The sequence below is a fragment of the Protopterus annectens genome, chromosome 13.part0 (assembly GCF_019279795.1).
Source record: "Protopterus annectens isolate FY-2018-M chromosome 13.part0, PAN1.0, whole genome shotgun sequence".
NCBI lineage: Eukaryota > Metazoa > Chordata > Ceratodontiformes > Protopteridae > Protopterus > Protopterus annectens.
The window spans coordinates 583,038,833-583,059,808 of record NC_056747.1 but is presented as its reverse complement, the minus strand read 5'-3'; the positions used below and the strand labels follow the sequence as shown (position 1 = coordinate 583,059,808).

The 20,976-nt window shown below is 40.2% G+C and overlaps 1 protein-coding gene across 4 annotated transcripts in view; it reads left to right on the top strand.

Annotated features, from left to right (window-relative positions):
* XAF1 (XIAP associated factor 1) overlaps positions 1 to 20,976 on the top strand; it is a 205,061-nt gene that overhangs the window by 68,639 nt on the left and 115,446 nt on the right. For all 4 annotated transcript variants that reach the window (XM_044054244.1, XM_044054246.1, XM_044054245.1 and 1 more), the window contains exon 4: positions 17,907 to 17,963. In XM_044054244.1, the coding sequence (XP_043910179.1) occupies positions 17,907 to 17,963 (57 nt within the window). The remainder of the gene's footprint in view (positions 1 to 17,906; positions 17,964 to 20,976) is intronic.

Below are 20,976 nucleotides of genomic sequence, written 5' to 3'. Positions count from 1 at the left end.
AAATACTAACTAGAGATATTCAAAACTTGGAAACGAAAATTAAATTATTGGATCAACAACTGATTCAGAATTTTAATGAACAAACAGAGAAAGAACTATTTAAATGTCAGAAGGATGTCTTCTTAATACAAAATAGTAGATTAACATTCCAAGAATATAAAATGTTAGCGAGATATGCTAATCACGTTCAAACACCATTGAGAGCATTGGCTAGGATCATTAATTAATCAAAAACAACACTACAAATTTCGGAAATACAATTTAATAATAAAATATATTCTAAAACGGAGGATATTATTATTTTTGAGAAAATATATACAAAAATTTATGATGGGCAAAAGGATATGTCCTTGCATAGAATCTATGAACAATTTTTACAATCGATTAAGTTTCCAGAAATAGGAGAGGATATTCAAAGTGATTTAGTTAAACCGATATCTGAAGAAGACATAGTATACATACAATTCAACATATGAAATCACATAAATCACCAGGTCCTAATGGAATGACAGTGGAGTTTTATAAAAAGTTTGCGGATATTTTTGGTAAGATACTTTCAGTTATATTTAACGATATAATTAGGAATACTATTAATGATCCTCATCTTAACGCCTCAAAGACTATTTTTATACATAAAGCCAATTCAGATCCTCAAAACCCCGATAATTATAGACCGATATCATTAATGAATGTAGACATGAAAATTCTAACCTCCATTATAGCATCTAGACTGAAGAAAATCATGACTCGTATAATATCTAAAGAACAGGCTGGATTTATGGCAGGTAGACAAACCAGTGATAATACTCTTACATTACATACTATGATAACACGTGCTAAACAAAATAATCTTAATATCTATGCCCTTATAATTGATGCACAGAAGGCCTTTGACAGGGTTGATACAAATTTTTTGTTTGCTCTTTTATCTTATTTTAATATATCCCATGAATTTGTTCAAATGTTGCAAATATTATATAGTAATCCCTATACTACACTGTGCATTAATAGAAGCCTCTCCAAAAAAATACAGATTAAGACTGGAACACGCCAGGGCTGCCCTTTGTCCCCTTTACTATTTAATCTTTATCTTGAACCTCTGTTCTTATATATTAAACAGAATGTCTATCATAATGTCCCAATAATGTATGGAACTAAAATCTTAATGGCAACTTTTGCGGATGATCTTAATATTTATTGTGCATCTCCAATATCTGACACTGACAAATTATTGAAGGCTGTTAATGATTTTTCAGAAGTCTCTAACTGCAAAATTAACTTGAAAAAAAACCAATATTTTTCCTTTAAAGACACCTAAACCTTTTTTGTTGTTGCCTTTGGTTGGGCAGGTAACATTTAAAGAAAAAAATAAATATTTAGGTATTGAGTTTTCTACAGACAATAAAGACTTCTACAATAATAACATTAAAACAATTTGGGACCAAATAATTTCTGATTTCTGGAGGTGGAAAAATTTACGATTGCCACTACTAGCAAAAGTTTCAATTGTCAAAATGAATGTGTTACCGCGATTACTTTATATTTTTAGGTTAGCCCAATTAATACTTTCGAAGACATTTTTTTAAAAAAATTCATAAAGAATTGGCTAAATTCATTTGGGAACCAAAAAAAAAACAGGATATCTTATGATAAATTAATGACCCCAAAAAATAAAGGAGGACTGGAGTTGCCTAACTTCGAATTGTACTACCTAATCGTGAACTCTAATAGAATTCTAAGAATTGCCAACTATGATACAACTACTACTAAGTGGACACCAACTTGGGTGATTTTGAATTATAAATATATTTTAAAGTTAAACATTAATCCTAAAGCAATACCCTTTTTAGGTAAAGATACTTTGAAATTTATGGGATTATTGAACACATTAAAACTAACATATTATCTATACAAGATTTATTTCAATCTTTGGATCTGGGTCAGTATATGATGGTTTTTCAACCATTTCATAGGAATCCTAATTTAAAATTGAACAATCAATTAATTGATCTTAAAAAGTTTCCATTGATAGTTAATTTAACTTTGATTGATATATACAAATATCTGGACCGCTCGGCCAATCAAGACAATTTAATTTACCCAAAAATTATCTTGTTATTTTGAGACAAATTAGAGAACTTGCTATGAGCTACTTTATAAATTTTAAACCTGAAGATGAAAATGTTAATAAATGCTTTGAGTTGTGGCAAGCCCTCCAACAGGATATTAAATATATAACAACAACAAATTAATTAAAGACTTTAAATTTCATGATAAAATTCTGTTATCCAACTATTGGGAAGAGAAAATTTTAGTGACAGACAAAAGTAAGATGTTAAAAGCAATTGACCTGACTATCAAATCTACTTCTCTTCAAAAATTGATGTATACCCAGTTGATGATATGGAATAATGCATATTATACACGCTTTACCCTGCATAAATATAATTCTAAAAACTCTCCAACTTGTCCATACTGTCAAAATCAACTGGCCGATCTTCTTCATATGTTCTGGAGCTGTAAATGCATATATAAGCTTTGGAATTCCCTTAAGATTCAACTTCAGAAGATGGGTTACCAAAGTACAATGTTGTCATAAGTTTTTACATATTCCTCCGAAAGAACTCCCTAGATCACAAAGTACTATATATATTAATATTTTTTCTGTTAATGAAGCTTTATATAGCCACTAATTGGTTAGACCCATCTAAAACATCTTGGTAAAGCTTTAGAGTTTTGGCAACAAGGCATATATTAGCTCATAAACTACTCTTAAGTCGGAATAATAAAAACATTAATAACCCAAAAATTTGGAAACTGATATTTAATATTATATTAGCATAACACTTTTAACTTGAAGGTATTCACATTTATATACTTGCTTGGAGAGAATTTTGTATTTAAACTGTATATTACTGGAAATATTATTAACTACTTTTTGTTTTTTCTCTGTTCTTAATGTTTACATGGAAGCATTCTTGTAAATATTGTATATTTGTTTGGTGTGATAGTTAGCGATATTAGTAGTCTTTTGTTTTGTATTTTTTCTTTTAAAATTTTGTTTGTTTTTCCTTGTGTATGAAAATAATATAACAAAGATTTATTATGGAAAAAAAAAATAAATGCACACACACAGGAGTGGATTATTGCTATGATACAATGACATAATTTAAAAAAGAAATTGCTTATTTCTCTTAAATGTCTGTATAAGGCTGCCGTAGTGTTCTTCCATGCTCTTCCTTGTTTTCTGATGTACTGCCCATGCATATTGGGACTTGTGTTCCTCTGCTTGCACAGTACATTAGTGCTGTTCAGGAGAAGCAGTGAAGAAAAGGGAATCTCTGTTGTGTTTTTTTCCCTACCATTATATTTTAATGCCTTTCCAGTTGTAGATGTCTTTTGAGGTACATACCAAAAGGGGCATTGTACTCTTTAATGCGTCTAACGAGTGATGAGTAGAGGGGAACAATGACCTCTTTTTTTTCTGGATGAGAAACCTTTTGTGATGAGGTGTGCCACGTAGAAGGATTTTCTGACTACTGTGGCGATGTGGTTATCAAAGGAGAGACTACTGTCCACCTGTGTCCCAAGGTCTCTTATCCCACTTTTGGTGTTAAGTATATTACCGCCTATGTTGTAGTTCATGGGTACAGAGTTTTTATCAAAGGGGATGACAATGCACTTTTCGGCATTGAGCTTGAGGCCATGGTTTTGACACCAGGCATCTGTCTCAGTGAGGCCCTTTTGTAGGATATCCACATTGTTAGGAGTTTCGATTATGGCTCCTAGTTTGCAGTCATCTGCAAACTTCATTAGCCAAAGACCTTCTGTGTTAGCCTGTACTTCAGAGAAGTAGATACCAAACAGGAGGGGACCCAGGACTGAACCCTGTGGTACTCCACTTGTCACTGGTCTGAAGTTGGATTTGGTTTCTGCTACTTTCACAGTGTGGGTTCTGTCACTGAGCCAGTTGGCAGCCCATCTTCTGACATAGGGATTTATACCTAGTTTAGTGAATTTATCTATAATTCCAGAGTGGGGGATGGTGTTGAAAGCCTTTGCAAGATCTAGATAGGCTATGTGAACCACCTTACCCTAGTCTACGGCTTTGGTGACTCCTTCAAAGAAGTCCATCAGGTTTAGGAGACATTGATCTGTCTTTTACAAACCCAAACTGGGTGGGGTCCAAAGTTTGGAGATTACCAATGTCTTTGTTTATAAGTTCCATGATGATATGTTCCATGGCCTTGCAGATCAGGCTCTTCAGGTTAATAAGGCTGTAGTTCCCGGGGTCCGTGGTGGCTCCCCCTTTGTGGAGTGGGATAACCGTCACTGTGCGCCATTCAGTGGGCACAAAGCCTGAGGTGAGGCTATGATTGAGCATGGTACTTAGGTGGGGTGCCAGTTCATTCTGTAATTCGTGTAGAATGCAGCCTGGGATGTTGTCTGGTCCATGGATGCTGTGTTCTTGGCTTTGGAGAGTGTGGTTTTTACCTGTGCAGTCGTAATTACAGGAACTTTGCATTCTTCTGGTATAGAGATGGGCCCTTTAGGGGTAAAGTTAGCATTGAACCTATCTGCCAGGATGTTGGCAGTATCAGTTGGGTCTGTATATTTAGTGCCATTGTGCTGTAACTCAGAGCAGATCTGAGTGTTGCCATTGAGATTCTTGACATAGCTGTAGGATGCTTTGTGGTTGTCTTTGGAATCAGTGGTGATTTTGTTTTCGTAACTAGCTTTGGAGGATTTTATGAGGGATCGCAGCTTCTTACTGTGGCTGACCAGGGAGCTCTTCCACTCATGGGATTTTACTCTCTTTTGCAACAGTTTTCTTCCTTCTGTTTAAGGCAGGGGGCCACCAGATTGGCTTCCTTTTTTTGGAGGATAGCGTTTTGGTTCTGTTTGGGATAGCACGGTCCATGCACACGTGTAAGTGCTTATAAAGTGCAATTGTGTAGGATTCAGTAGTCATAACTGTATTGTCCATATGCATGGCTGTCATGAAGTTCACCACTTCTGTCTTAAGAAGCATTAAGTTGGCTTTGGAGAAATTTTTTACCGTGGTTTCCTTAATGGAGGGTGGGGGCAGGATGTGGATATCTACGGTGATTTAGCTTATGGTCGGATCGGACCAATGAAGCATTGACTTCAGGTGTGGAATACTGGTCACTCATATTGGTAATGACTAGATCTAGGATATTGTTGCCCCTGGTAGGGGTGTGGATAAGTTGATCCAGGGCATTGGAGTTTATGAATTCCAGAATGCATTGAGTGAAGGAGTTGGTACGTGAGTAGTTTTCCCAGTTGATAGTGGGGTAGTTGAAATCGCCCATTATTAGGGTGTTTGGTTGAACCCTAATATTTTCCAGTACATTAAGAAAAGTGGAGTGGGAATCCTGGGGCATGGTGGGGGATCTGTAGCAAGCTACAATTTGGATTGCAGTTTTGCCCAGAGTTAGTTGCACTTGGATAACCTCGGATGCATTATGCTGAGCAACTACCCTGGAGGTGTGTATATCTTTAATGAATATGGACACACCTCAGACTTTGGTGTTCCGGCCCAGGTTTCATGGCCGAAAAGTGTGGTATGAGTTATAGCCTGGTAGTGCAGGTGTGCCCTCTGGAGCCTTGAAGCAGGTCTCAGTCACTGCACAGATATCTATGTTCTCCATTTTAAGGAGTGCCTCAAGTGAGTGCATTTTGAGATTTAGGCTTCTAGCATTGAGTAGCATCACCCTCCATTTTTGCTTGTCTGTTCCTGTTACGGTGGTGAATTTGTCATTTGAACCTTGCCTAAAAAGGCATTATAGGGGCGGCAAGAACCTTAGCCAGTATCCGGAATCCAAGGGGTGACAGGTGCAGGCCATCTCTGGCAAAGCATCGTGGTCTGTCGACCATGTCATCCCAGGCAGACAGATACTGGATCCCTTTAGAATGACACCAGAAGCTTAGCCAATTGTTGAAGTCAATCATTTTGTCCTTGTACTGCATTATCATACTGGGTGATAGCAGAATGCTACTCAGGGCTAGGGTCATACCTGCCTGGGTTACAAGATCGGAGAGCTCTTCCATGTCTCTCTTCATGTAGTCCATGGAGGTATGTCTCAGGTTGTTCACACCAACATGGACAATGACAGAGTCATAGTTGTACTTGTTGTGGAGTGACCTGAGTGTATGGGTTATGTGGCGGATCCTGGCACCCGATAGGCAGCTGACAATAACCTTCTCCTTGTTTAGCCTGGTGAGTGGGACATCAGTGCCTGACTCTAGAGTCACCTATGACTAGTGTGTTGGGTAATTTGTTTTGTCTTATTGGCTGTGGTTGAGTGGCACACTGTGTCTGTGGGCTATGTGTCATTTAGGTTGTGTTGGGGGGTGGAGGTTGCTTGCATTTCTGCTTTTGGAGGTCTCTGTTGCTTGAGAAGATTATTATTGAGAGCCTCCGCGAATGTTTTTGTGTAGATTTAGTGAGACTATGTGATGTGTGGTGTGGTGCAAGTGTTTACCTTCTCCTCTTGACTGTCAAGTTCAGTCATGGTTGGAGAGAGCTTTACCTCCAGTTTAGCTAGATAAGTGCATCTCTCACAGGTTGTAGTGTTGGGTGGTAGGAGGAGAGGTTTGTCTGTGTACATGAGGCAATTTCTACATTTCCCCAAGATGCCCAGATTCATCAGATAGACAGGCGAGAACACTGGGAGCTGATCCTTGGACATGCCTGAATAAAAAAATATTTTCATCTAGATAAGTGAGGAAAGTGAGTACAATTTTCTCTAAGCAAGTGAGGAAAGTAAGTACCAAAACTGTTTTTCTCTAGGTAGTGAGGAAGGTTAAGTGCTGTAGTCATTAGTAGCTTATTTAGTGCTTACAACAAGTCTGAACAAGTGCTGATCACAAATAAGCAAATTCAAGTGCTAAAACTAAGAATCTGTATCTGGACTAAACTAGTTACAGGAAAGGGGGAAACAAGTACAAATGTGGGCTTTTAAATCAGAAAGTTGAGAGAGATGGAAAAACTGCCCACACGGCCAGTAACTACAATTTCTTCCCTCCAACACAGAAAGCTTGGGGGGCTCAGAAGCTTACATACAGTCCTGGATACAGCAAATCTGTATATGGACTGCACTAGTTACAGGAAAGGTAGGAAACAGGCTTAGATTTTTTTTTCATACAGCAAAGTAGCTAAAACAGCAGTAGAAACAATTCAAATGCAGTGCAAGCTAGCACACTTGAGTATGTAGCAATGTTAGACCAAACAGTTTAAAAAATGCAATTAAATTAATAATGACTAAAAACAAGTGCAGAAAGAGTCTTTTAGGTAGAATGAGGTAAAGAGATGGGACTGGGGTGTCCTAGATCGAATCTGCAGTGGGGGCAGGCAGCTGCAAAAGCCTCCAAATTTAAACAACAAGACAGGAGTAGGGAGGAATGGTAGGGGAAAAACACCTTCAGCAGAGATCTGAAAAACTATACAGTGCAGCAAAAATAACCGTGCACAACTCTGAAGTCAGCCAGCAATGATATAAAATTAGTCGAGCAACAGTTAACAGTACACAACTCTGAAGTGCCAGAAAAATATACTTAGCTCTGTATATCTCCAGATAGTTTGAAGAGCACTCTGTCACTGTCTTGCAATGCACATGCACTAATGTATGTCATCACCAGAGTTGAAAGAAATATTGTGGTGGCACCAAAATGCTTATTTACTTTTAATGAAGCATTAAAAATGCTTATACTTTAATTGAATTATGCTCAGCACATAAGCTATCTGGTATGACTTTGCAGTGCTGAATGCAACAAAACAACTTTAAATGATGCAATTATATTTCAAGCAAAAGACCTGAATAGTGGCTAGTCATGGCCTCCTCTTGAGTTGTGGGCACCGTGAATAACCTGAATCACACCTATTATAATCCAGTATGCGTCACAAGTCATTGTCACAGGATAAGCACCATTTTTTATCTTGGTTCCCTGAAGTTCGGCATTCCTCTGGTGTGATCCATTCTGGGAGGGTACTCCTTATTGGAAGAACTAATACACATGGGGGTCCTCAATCTCCCTGTGTGGATTCTGAGAGATGTGAGGCACCAAGGTCCAAGTGCAGAATGGAGCCAAGAGAAGAACTGTCTTTTTGTAGCCTGCATCATTTTTCCTTGGCCTGTAATCCCCTTTTTTTGAAAGTTGTAGTCTTCTTCTTTAAGTGGGGTTGTCAATGGAGAGTAGCTTGAGCATGTGCCCCACCCCTACACCAATAAGGTGGCCTGTCCCCCTCTTTTCTTCTGCCCTCCCCTGCTGGCATCCTCTGTCTGAGTTCTGGTCTTTACCAGAGCTCCACTAGGCAGATGCCCAGCATGCTGTCTCCCAGGATAGGCACAGTCATCCTCCTCATCTAAGCTGTCAAGTGGCTGAGCTGCTGACTGGATTCATATCACCAGGATTGTAGTCATGGTTTTATCCCTCTATACTGCCAGTGCAGGCTGGAGGTACTACTTCTAATTAGCTTGTTTATTCTATGTGTTAGGATCATAGGAGGTTACTAGGCTAGTGACCCTGGGGGCCTTACAAGCCTAGCCAAGAGTTTATCCCCAAAAAAGAAACCTCAGTCAACATCTATTGCCCCTGTCAATGAGGGGCAAATGTGGAACCCCTGGGACAAATTTGTGGTTTACCAGCCACTCATCAAGGTTGCGCTTGAAGAGGGTCAGTGTGGTACTCTGACATTTATGGGAAGTCTATTTCAGAGACTGGGCAGCCTCTGGGAGACGAACCTGTCTCTCCAGCAGGTTTTGTTGTTGTTGTTTGTCACATATTAGATTTAGGCCCATCGAGCGGGTAATGAGCGAGGAGTTAGACGTACGGATATGTTTTAGTTGTCACTGTGTTTGATTATTGATTGTAAGGCTCCACTGATAACCCTTTTGGTGTAAGGGGTCTGCCTTGAGGATTTCTGTGTGTGCATCTGCCACAGAATCCATTTTTCTAATTGCTTCTTTCATCTTACTGAATATGAAAAAGGAAGAGATGCAGCTAGAGTGGTTTTTCACTTTTAAACTAAATGAAAGACAATTCGCTACACTTCTGAATGCAACTACCATTGTTAGGCTTGAGCGATAGCTTTGGAATAGTGCCCAGTGAGTTAGCCCAGCAGAATTGATTAACTTGATTAGCACTTGGAACCTGCGACAATAGCTACAGACTGTGAATTTAGCATTACGGTGAATATTACTCACAAAGTTGTACTTAATGCCATCTACCATTTAAGACTTAATTTATCTGAGGCAGTTCAAATGATGAGAGATGTAGTTCAATTGGCTTGGGCCTAAATGAGCACACAAAGGGATAGCGATGAACAGACTGATTTTCTAACTAGTTCAAATTTTTTTTACTGGGTAGATGGCCAACTAAAACAGGTATTCTATTTAAAGATAGATAACACAAATGCCAGCTGAAACGGTTCTGAAAGGTTCTAATAGTCTAAAGGTGAGGACATCCTAGGTTTTAGTAAAACCAACACAAGTGCATATATTACTACACGTTGAGTCATGATGTGAAAAATGGTACAACACTGAATTCATAAATATTAAAAGGACTTATTCCAAATAGAAGTTTGGCGTTAGGATGCCTCCGCAAATATCAGCGGCATGAATGTTGTTCCATGTATCAAGCAGTATAAAATGTCATTCATAAAAAGCTTTTGAAGTTTTTTCCCCATAGATAGAGAACTCTGTATGCATTTCTTAGCCCACTGCATTCCCTTAATAACTATATTCAATTCTAAGTTCACTGCATTTTGGAGGAAACAAAATTTCACCCATGTGATACGTACTTGTTTTTCAAGTAAGTATTTTGAACATTTGTCCATCAATCTACCATCCTTGTACACTTTGTTCATTTTTGAACTAGCCATACTCCCTTAAAAGTTTTCTTTCTTGAATTGTGTGCATTATCTAATATAGTTTACTGATATTTCTGCCTGGTATGCAGATATATAATATATTGCAAACTATTCTGTATCTATACATTTTAATAAAATATTACCACTGGATGCCTCAACTCAGGCCTTCTAGAAGGCATAGGCTGATGTGTTAAGTGGTGATGTTTTATTAAAGTTTTATAGATACAGACTGTATTATCTTTTCATTAATTATACTTGGGTAGTTTTGTTGGATATGATATGCACATATTTACAGCCCATCCTTTTTATTTATCCTTTGTTGACCTAGGTTAGTCCCAGTAGGCTAGTAGCCTCTTTTCAGGGGTGACCCGGGGTTTTATTTATACTACTACGGGAAATTGGCCAGGGCATCAGGGAACATCTCCTTCTCTTTTTGATAGGTGCCATGGGATTGTTTATATCCACTTGAGCTATCACTAATTCAAGCAGATGAGGTCTTAGTATAACCTCTCATCCGAGGGGCAGCACACTCAAGAATGCAGGCCCCCCCATACTGAATTACAGTGCTAGTAATCTATCTACCTGGTGAGGGAATAGCTTTTTACACCAAATGTGAGTGTGCTGCTTGTTGCACCATTGGCAATGTTCTTTGGGGAGATAGCAGGGTTCTGTGAGGTGGAACTCCATTTTAAGATAAAAATGGGACCCTTTCTGCAAATTTCTGGAAGTTTTGGCAATTACTATGATATATTCTCAATGAATTCAATAGCCATTGAGACTGTGGACCTATTTCAGCTCCCACTATTATTTCTGATAGTATATAAATATTAAGTTTTTATAACACTGGTTCACTGGTTTTCAACATATCTCTCCTCTATCCAGAAATTTTCAGAATATCCATATTTTTGTCTCCTGTTTTTTAGTCTGTTACTCATAAATTTTGTTGTTTTCTGGTAACTCATTGAGTACTGCAGTCACTAAATAATAATAAATAAAATGTTAGTTTCAGACACCATATCCTTCAGAAAATGAATACTAATGTAAAACCTGTTGTTCGAGCAATGTCTTAAATTTGTGAGTGATATTTAAAATCGGTTCTTAATTTTTATTTTTGTCTTGAATCCCCGTTATTATCTTGACCAGAATGCTTGAGTAAAATAATTGAGATATCAGGTTTTCAAAGTCTTGAACAATGAGCCTAACACTGATAGCAGAAATATAATTGGGCTTCCCTATGAAGAAGAAACATATGACACACACTATGGAATACTTCATGCAAATCCCTCTTCCATACACAAGCATATTTGAAATCATCAAAATTTGGCTTAAAATATTACTTTTGTTGTACTGAGTTTCTGTAAAACACATACATACTTTCACTGACTCTTCTTTTTCATTTAGTCCAATCCCTTTATAAAATTAATTTTGAATGATTAACTTTTTTAAATACACAGCATTGTCAGACTTGCTTGATCCCCCCCCCGAAATAGGTCCAAGCCTCCATAGGGAGTCTAGCCTTATCATTAAAAAAAAGATTGCATAAGAAGCATCACATTAGACAGTGACTTGACGTCCAGTGTTAGAGGTATGGCAGTTGGCTTACAGGATTCAGGAGCTGTTAACAAGCATTTTTCTGTAATCCAGTGGTACAGGGTTTGACTCCCTCAGCTTTCATTGCCTAACTGTGTTACTCTGAGCAAGTCACCTAACTAGACACTACTCCTGGGCTGAAATAGTCCATGAAGAGCAGTGCTGTACCCCAGAAAACAAATATAAATAAATAAATGGTATAAATGAGGAGGCCCGATACAGAGCTGAGGTAGTGGGGATTGGTACCTAAAATACTTTTCAGGTGAGGCCTCAGAGACTCCTGTTGGGTAACTGTTGCTTATTTGCTTGCTGAATGCTGCTATGGCACTGCGAGATGAAATTATTTAATTTTCTTTTCAGGTAAGTTACATGGGTGGTATTCATAGTCCCAGGGCCATGCAAGTGGTATTCTGTAATACACAAGGGAAGCCTGATCGATAAAGCCCTTCTCTGCAACAGCCCAAGGGTTTGCAATGAATAGCTGTTTGCTGCCCAGTTTCTCAGAGCTGTATGTAAATGTGGCATTCTGTGGTTGCAATCCCATATAAATTTGGTCACTGAAGATTATGGAGAGCTACTCCACTTCAGAAGTTATGTAACACTGAAATTCAGAAATCTCTCTACGTATACAACTTCTGAATAGAACAGTATAGGTGAAGTGTGGCTGTTAGCTGCAATACCTCATTGCCCTGAACTGATTAATTTAAGCAGGGCATGTGCTCTTTAGACTGGTTCAGCCTGCTTAGATTGGTATTCTTGGTGAATTGTGTGTGTGTGTGTGTGTGTGTGTGTGTGTGTGTGTGTGTGTGTGTGTGTGTGTGTATCAACAGGTTGGAATAGCCTACTCCCATCTATAATTATAACCACAGCCCACCCAAAAATAAATAGATATATGTTTTAGGTGGTGTTTGCACCTCTAGCAACAACCCCTATTTGTTTAATATTTCACTGGCATTTAATCTACTACTTTGTCTAATCCCTGCTCTACATGCTCGTGTTTGGTGGGGTGCCCACCCAAACAGTAGTTTAAACTGCTCTGTTAAGCAATTTGTAAACATACAAATTATTTCTTAACACCTTTTAGCACCATACAGAATATGCATGGCTGTGAATTGCAGCATTGCTGAGTAGCACAATTTGTGTAATCAGAGTAGCTTAAATTGCTCTGCTAAGCAGCTGTCTTTGAATTCCAGCCCATGTTTCTCATGTACTGCATAGAAAGGTGGTAGGCAAAATATCTTAAATCTGTTCTCCTGATGCTTGTTGGCTGTAATGTTTACACAATATGCTGTAGTAAGGTGTCCTTTGTTAGGCTAATTTTCCTGTTTGTAGCAGTTGTCTATTTAGCTGTTACAAAAAAGAAAAGTGTTATCCTAAGGGTTGTTGTTGCAGTGTATTTATTTAAAAAATGTAGTTTAGTGAAAAGGAAAGTAACTTGCTATAATTGTACATTATAAAACATATCCTTATCATCCTAACTATCACCAAAATGCCACCTTTCACTGCACAGTTTCCATTTTTTTTTCTGGAAGGGGAAGGAATGCCTCCAAGCCCCCCAGTGATAGGTTTCACGTTCATGGTGTTTACTAGGCTGAGGACCACAAGGGCCTTTTTAAGCTTAGTTATGCCCCCCAAATCTATGACAAGTTCTGGTACCCTTGATAAGTGTAAGCAGGGGCTTGCGATGTGAACCATTTACAAGCAGGGGCCTGGAAGATGAACCATTTACAGTTTGTGTGTATCCATTTAGAGACTCGGGTGCCAAAACAGGGATGACTTTCCTGTTCCCCATTCAATTGTCCAAGTTACACTTGAATTGTGTTAGGGAGGAACTCTGCTTCACATGGATGGATCTTGTTCCAGAGAAGGGGTAGTCTCTGTGATACATAGCTGTCTCTCCAGTAGGTCCTACTTGTATCACAGGCAAGGTTTAAGTCTTTAGAACAGGTAATTCTGGTGCTGTTTGTTTTATGGATATGCAGTCTGACAATGCCTTGTATGCCAGGCATAGATCTCTCCTGAACCGTCTCTAGTAAGCAGAATACAGGGATAGAGCCCTGAGGTGATAAATCATTCATCATCATTTGTCTGATGAAGCAACTACTGTTGTGATAGCGCTTACCTCTGTTCAGTTTTTTATTTTTGTACTATTAAACGCTATTGTGGTCACCCTGGTGCACTGTTCTTTTGTATTTATTCCCATTTTTTGCACCTTGGTCTTACCCAGAGCCTTGAGGTGGTCTGCAAAGGACACGTTGCTTACATCCTGTATTTTTTAGTGAGGAACCTCTGTGGATGTTCCACTCGTTGGATATGCCTGGATAGGTACATACCAATGGGAGCATTGTACTCAATGATAGGTCTGATGACTGAAAACAGTGGAACAATGACTTCCCTGGACCTAGATGCCATTCCTTTGTTTATAAATTGCACAGCATAGAATGATTTCCTCACTACTGTAGTCATATGATAGTCAAAGGCTAAATTATTGTTTGTGTGTGTCCTTAAGTCCCTGACTACTGGGTCAACACTTGAAGGGCATTGTCAATGTGATAGTTACCAGGGGTGCACAACTTCCCAAAGGATACTATTGTTCATTTCTTGGTATTTAGTTTTAGTCCATGGCTCTGACATAAATTGTTTGTCTGTGTTATCCCTTCCAGTAATTTGCAATCATCTCAAATTTAGTTAGCCAGAGACCATTGACTTCAGAGAAGTAAATGCCAAACATGAGTGGTCCCCGGATCGATCCCTGATGGACTCCACTTTTGACTTGCATCTTTGTAGAGATTGACTCCTAAATTCTAACTTCCTGGGGCATGTCATTGACCCAGCTAGCTATCCACTAGATTGCATAAGGGTTTGTACCTAACCTCTTAAGTTTGGCAACAAAGCCTGAGTAGGGGATTATTTCAAACACCTTGGCCATGTCAAGGTAGGCAGCATGAACTATTTTGCCCTCCTCTTTTGTTTTGGTGACCTCCTCAAAGAAGTCCACCAGGATGAATAGGCATGACCTGCCCTTTATGAAACCAAATTGGGTTGGATCCAGTCTCTGGAGGTTTCTTTTGTTATTATTGATCATTTCCATGATCATCCTTTCCATGGCTTTGTATATGAGACTAGCGAGACTTATGGGTCTGTAGATGACCATCTTTGTGCAGAGGGATGACTATTGCTGTTCTCCCTTCATGAGGCATGAAGCTTGTTCAGAGGCTACAGTTAAATAGCAATTCCACAGGGCCTGTAGGACCTGTTCCCTAGTGATAGTGCAGGGGGAGTTATAAGTGATGGTTTTTCCTGAGGGAAGTTTGATGGGGAAAGAGGGGGTAAAGTTGGACCTGAATTTCTCAGATAGTAGGTTTGCTATATCTTCTGGCACTTTATAGGTGGCTTCATTTACAGTGAGTTCTGCACACAATTGTGTATTGCCTTTGAGGTTGCAGGCATAGCTAAAGAATGCCTTCTGGTTGTCCTTGGCCTGGGAGGCCATATTTATCTCAAATTTGGCTTTGGTAGACATTATTTGTCCTCTGACTTGTTTGTTCAGTTTGAGAGTGGTTTGATCCTACTGGGTGCTGGACCTCCTATTGTTTTCCATGATTTTCTACCTTCTGCTATACAGCCTGTTGAAGCTGGGATTCCACCAGGGTGGCTTGTTTTTTGAGTTAATTGTGTACTCCTTCCTGGTGGCTACAGCTGCCTCTACGCAGCTATTATGCTTGTTATAGGGTTTCTGTGAACAGTTCTGCATAGGCAGCAGTGTTCTCAGGGTTTATGGGAGCTTGGGATTTTTGCCAGGTTATCAGTTAATAGCAGGACATTAGCCTTAGGGTTATTCCTTAGTATTTCAGGGTTAGCTGGGGTTCCATGTTTTTTTTTTACTTCTAAAGACCATTTTGTGGTCTGACCTTACCAGACAAGACATTACACTAAGGGGTGTGGAGCACTCTCTCATATTAGTGAGAACCAGATCCAGTATGGTTGCAACTCTTGTTGGTGTATTGATAATCTGGTCCAGGGAGTTTGTGTTTACAAAGTCAATGAATCTCTGTGCCTGTACATTTGGTGTTGTATGTGATTCCTAGTTAATAGAGGGGTAGTTAAAGTTGCCCTTGAATATGGTATTGGGTTGGATGGTGAGTGTATCTAGTATGTTTAAATACATGATATGGATTTCCTAGGTCATAGGGGGGACCTATAGCTTGCAAGGAAGTGGTATTGGATTTTTCCTGTGGTGATTTGAACATGGAGAAGCTTACGTGCATTGTCCTGTTTGACCAACCTTGAGATGCATTTATTTTTTATATAAATTGAGACACCTCCATCTTTTGTCCCTGTCTGTGTAGTAGCTGATCTAAATGTGTGGAAGGCAGTATAACCTTGCACTGTTGGTGTGCTCTCCACAGCTTTAAATTACACCAGAAACTAAGGCAATTATTAGTCAGTCATCTTTTGCTCATATTATTGCATCATCCTTGGAGAAGGTAAAATGCTGCTCAATGCAAGGCTCATACCAGCCTGGGACACGCATTCCGAGAGCTGCATGATGTCTCTCTTCATATAGTCTAGGGAGGTATGTCTCAGGTCATTTTACACCCACATGGACTGTGATTGAGTCATGCTGGTACTTGTGGTCCAGTGTCCTGAGTGCATAAATAATGTGGTGGATCCTGGCCCCTGATAAGCAACTGACTGTGGCTTTCTCCTTACTCAACCTGGTGAGAGGGACATCAGTGTGTCTCACAATGGAATTTCCAATAATTAGAATGTTGGATTCTGTGGTGGCGTACCTTATGGGCATGGAAGTAGAGGCTCTTTGAAATTTGGCTGTATGTATTGATGTAGGTATTCTTTTGAAATAGTTAATTTGGGGTTGCTGAGGGTGTTAGTGCACTTCATCTAGGAGGTCTTTGGCATTTAGGAAGGTTACATTAAGTCCCTCAGCATACATGGGTCTATGTGTTTGCTTTAAATGTATGTGATGGATGCAGTATCTGTACTACGGACAACCTTACTGACATTAGGAGTGCTTTTATTTGAGATCTTTGCCTGCAGTGACATTGTGTAAATACATCCCTCACATATCTTATCAGTTTGTTTGAGAAATAACTGGTTGTCAGTAAACATGAGGCAATTTCTGCATTGCCTAAGGATGCCCATATCCACCAAGATGATAATGGAGATAGAGGGAAAGTTCATATCCATGGCAACAGACCCTTTTTTATTGATTAGACAGATGGAGTGCGAAAAGTAATGTCAGGAGTATTTAGTTTGCAACTCTGGAGGGCAGTGCTTGTCACTGCAAATCAGTTGTCCTGTGTGCAACTAGTTATTGCTGAAATTTCAGTGGTGCTTTTATAGGAAGAATGTCAACTCAATGTGTCTGTGGTTATACAGGGCACTGCAAAACACTTGAGGAGAAAGTTATAAGTAGATTCTGATGATTTATAGATGACCTATTTAGGCAACTATTCTGAAGTTAGAAGCAAATCAAGCAGTACATACTGAAAAGAGAGAACTAGCTTGTCAAGAATGGTGAAGTGAGGGCAGTCACCTGAATGGTTACTGCCTGACTACTGCTAGTGCTGGTCTCGCCAAAGTTTCACTCTGCTGGGATGCAATGCTTGTTTGCTTTTCTCATGAGAAGCAAAACAGTAGTGCCAACCCCAAGATGAAAAGCAGGTCACAGCCTGTTTGGTGATCCACAGTTTTATCCCAGATGGTGTAAGGGTCTATAGGCTTGTTCTAGCCTTTTCCTGGTAGATGCCTTGAATAGCAACCAGACCAATCCAGAAGGTCAAGCACTCACTTCCCAATCAGAAAGAGTCAGGAATCTATGCACTCTGTGACTTCCCTCACCAGGAGCAAAATGTTTGTTGTTCTTGTGAAAATTTCTGAATGTGTGTTGCCCCTTGCCATAATGCAAGTATTTATATTCAAAGGGTAATTATACTGGAACTTTGATTTCATATTTTTTTACATCTGAAAAACGTATGCACAAATGAACACCATTACAAGTTCTGTAAAAGACTGAGGAAATTAATGAGGCTTATGTTTGTTAAACGGCTGTAGGTAGGAAACAGCAGGAACTGTATATGGAAGGGAGATAGTTTGCAAGTACTATGCTGGGTGGGAGTGTGAATTTGTAGACTAGCCTAACAGTGCTTCTGTACCAGGCCACCTTCTGTCTTGGTCCACCCATGTAAGTTAAGCGATTCTTCCATCACTTTATTTTTGAATATTTTAACAACATTTGATGTACTGCATTTTCTGCTTCAGCAGTGTCTACTTTTTGCCAGTAATAATAATAAACACAATAGTAAATTGCAGACTTGTAATGTTTATCCAATACTGGATATGCACGATGGCACCTAACCTTTAGCTTAAGATCAATGAATTTGTATTTGTTTGTTTTACACAGGTCAGATGCAAAGTATGCCATGAGTATGTGGAGAACTGCAAGATGGAAGAGCACGAGGTAAGACTTTTCAGGGAGATTTTGTGCAGAAGGAAAAATGAGATTTTCCATTGATTTTTGAGGTACCTGATGTTTTTCGTGTTTCACTGTTGCAGTCATCACACTTGGGTTATCTGCCTCCATGTAGCCCTCAGTCGGCCCGAATACCAGAGACTTAGTATTTTTTTGTGTCGGTTGCTGTTGCTCCAGGACTGACGTCAGGTCGTCAGAGGTATAAAAACGGGCAGCCAATGCCATTACATCAGCCTTTCTTGCCGAGGAGCCAGAAGCAGTTTGCACGAGTGCCGGTCGGCCGCTACCTGAGTTTTCGTTTTCGAACTGAATCATCTTGAAGTCTTCTAAAGCTAAGTACCCCGTTGGGGATCCTTTTTTCTTGCTCTAACCGATGTTGGAAAAAGTTAATAATTGTCTCACCTGTGGAAAGCAAATACCACATCGATATTTCCATTCTTACTGCGTCACCTTTTTAAGTCCAGACCATGATGCACCTCGCTGTCGGTTTTGTACTTTGTTCAACGCTCGAACTATTCATCGTCGGGCCCTTATTGTCACTAAATACTTTTGCTCTCGATCTCCGCATTCCAAAATGGCTTCGTTAAGCCTTCTGACTACCAATCTTCTGAAAAAACGTAAGGATAAAGACAGAGACTACACAGGTCCAAAACTGCTGACGACGCTTCCGTTAAGCTAGTCGCCAGTTCGCTGGTACTTGGTGAGGTGCTTTTGAAGCCCCTGATGCCCACTTTGATGGATTTGCAGGCCGCTACCAAGACCCTTTCGAATTCCAGTATGCCGCGAGACTCTTCTTTGACTACAGAACCTGTGGATGTCTCTACTTTGGATGGGTCTGGAGCTGCTGTGCAGGCACTGGCTTCTGAGGAAGTTCTTCGCACTACCGATATTCGACACAGACTACTTCTTTCGCGTCTTCAGTTCTGTCTACTGAGTTTCTAAGGCCAAGAGTACGAGCTACACCTAAAAAATGATGACCCAAACTCGAGCATCTGCTTCCTTGCCCCAACATCAAATGCTTAAATGGCAGAATATAAAAGCAACAACAGCTAAGAATCCCACTCCTTTGGACAGGAATTCTAGAGCTTTAGACAGATGGGGTAAAAAATTATACACCTCTGCAACCCTCGCCATTAGGGCACTGAATTGCCAGTTTCACATGCTGAAATACCAGCAACATATTATGGAACTTATTAAGCAAAAATTAGCTACCTTTACAGACTCTGCAGAAAATAAAGAATTACAAGAGCTTATACATTCTGCAAGCCAAGTCAGCAAGCATACTTTGCAATGTGGCTTTGACGCCCTAGAAGCATCTTGCGGGGCAGCAGTCACTGGTTCTGTATTGAGAAGGCATGCTTGGCTTAAGGAGCACACCTTGCCAGACCATGTCAAATCAAAATTACTAGATGCTCCTGTGAACAAGGATAATCTGTTCATCAAAGCAGAAGAAGTTCTTAAAAAGATGGAAGAAAAAGCTAAATCTATGCAGACAGTCAAAGATTTCTTGCAAGTACAGTCTCCTAGATTCAGTAGGCATTGTCCCTCAAAGCATTGGTCCTTTCCAGCCCCCTCAAGGCCATCTCAAACTAGACCCAGGGGAAACATACCCCCCCCCCAGACTACAGTCTCAGGGTATGCAGGGATCTAAGCAATGGAGTGCCTCCACTTCAAAAACAGGGAGTGCTAAGCCACCCCCTTATGGAAAGAATTCACAATGACTTCTCAACTCCACTCCTCACCTCTGCCTAACTGTTCATGCCCCTAGGCAGAAAACTTGCCCATCATGAAGAAAACTGGACTTCCATCACCAAACACCAATAGGTCCTCAACATTGTATCCCAGGGGTACAAATTTACTTACACTCTCTGCCAACTCCAAAAGGGTTCCCAGACCTTCCTCCAAACCAGTGGGCAGAGGCACAACACCAAGTTCAATCCCTGCTTTCCATAAGGGCAATTCAACCTGTTCCTGCAGAACAGATAGGTCAAGGGTTCTACTCCAGACCTCTCCTGGTACCCAGAAAAGAGGGCACTTGGCGCCCAATCCTAGATCTTTCCATTCTAAACACCTTCCTGGTGGTACCAAAATTCAAAATGCTCACCATTCAGCAGCTTCTCTCTGTGCTGGCCAAAGATGCCTGGTTAGCCACCCTAGACCTAAAAGAAGTCCATCTGCACATCCCTATCAGGGACTCATGCAGGAAATACCTGTGCTTCAGGGCAGGATCTATGCATTATCAGTTCTCTGCACGTCCCTTTGGCTTTTCCACTGCTCCCAGAGTATTCACAAAGTGCCTGGCTCCAGCCATTGCCTACTACAGACAGAGAAAAATTCAAATTTACCTGTACTTGGATGACTGCCTGATTCAGGCAGACAGGAAATGCTGTTGCAGTACCTGACATTTGTAAAGAACCTTCTAACCTCCCTGGGGTACACTATCAATGAAAAGAAATCAAAACTAGTCCCCAGTCAAGACTGTGTTCCTGGAAGTAAGCTTGGACACAGCATCCCAGATGGCATTCCTTACTCCAGAAAAATAAGCCTATCTGACAGGCTACTTCACTCAAATGGCCACCAGAACCCAGCTATACGCAAGGAAAATCCTGCAGGCACTAGGGTTCATGTCCTCTTGCATCCTACTAATTATATATGCCAGACTGCATATGAGGAAACTTCAGTGGTACTTTAAAACGTATTTGCGCCAACATTCTCAGGACCTGGAAACTGTCATTCCTATCATACCTTGTCTAAGGACAGAGTTTCTTTGGTGGGCAGCAGCATGCAACCACAACAAGAGACTTCCCTTTATTCAACCCCTCACCACCCACACCCTAACCACAGATGCATCAGACTATGCCTGGGGGGCACACCTGGACGACAAGTGCATTCAGGGCCACTGGAGCCCTAGTCAAATTCATCTGCACATCAACCAAAAAGAGATGCTAGCAGTTCAGCATGCTCCAACAGCTTTCCCATCCCTACTCTCACCAGGACCCCT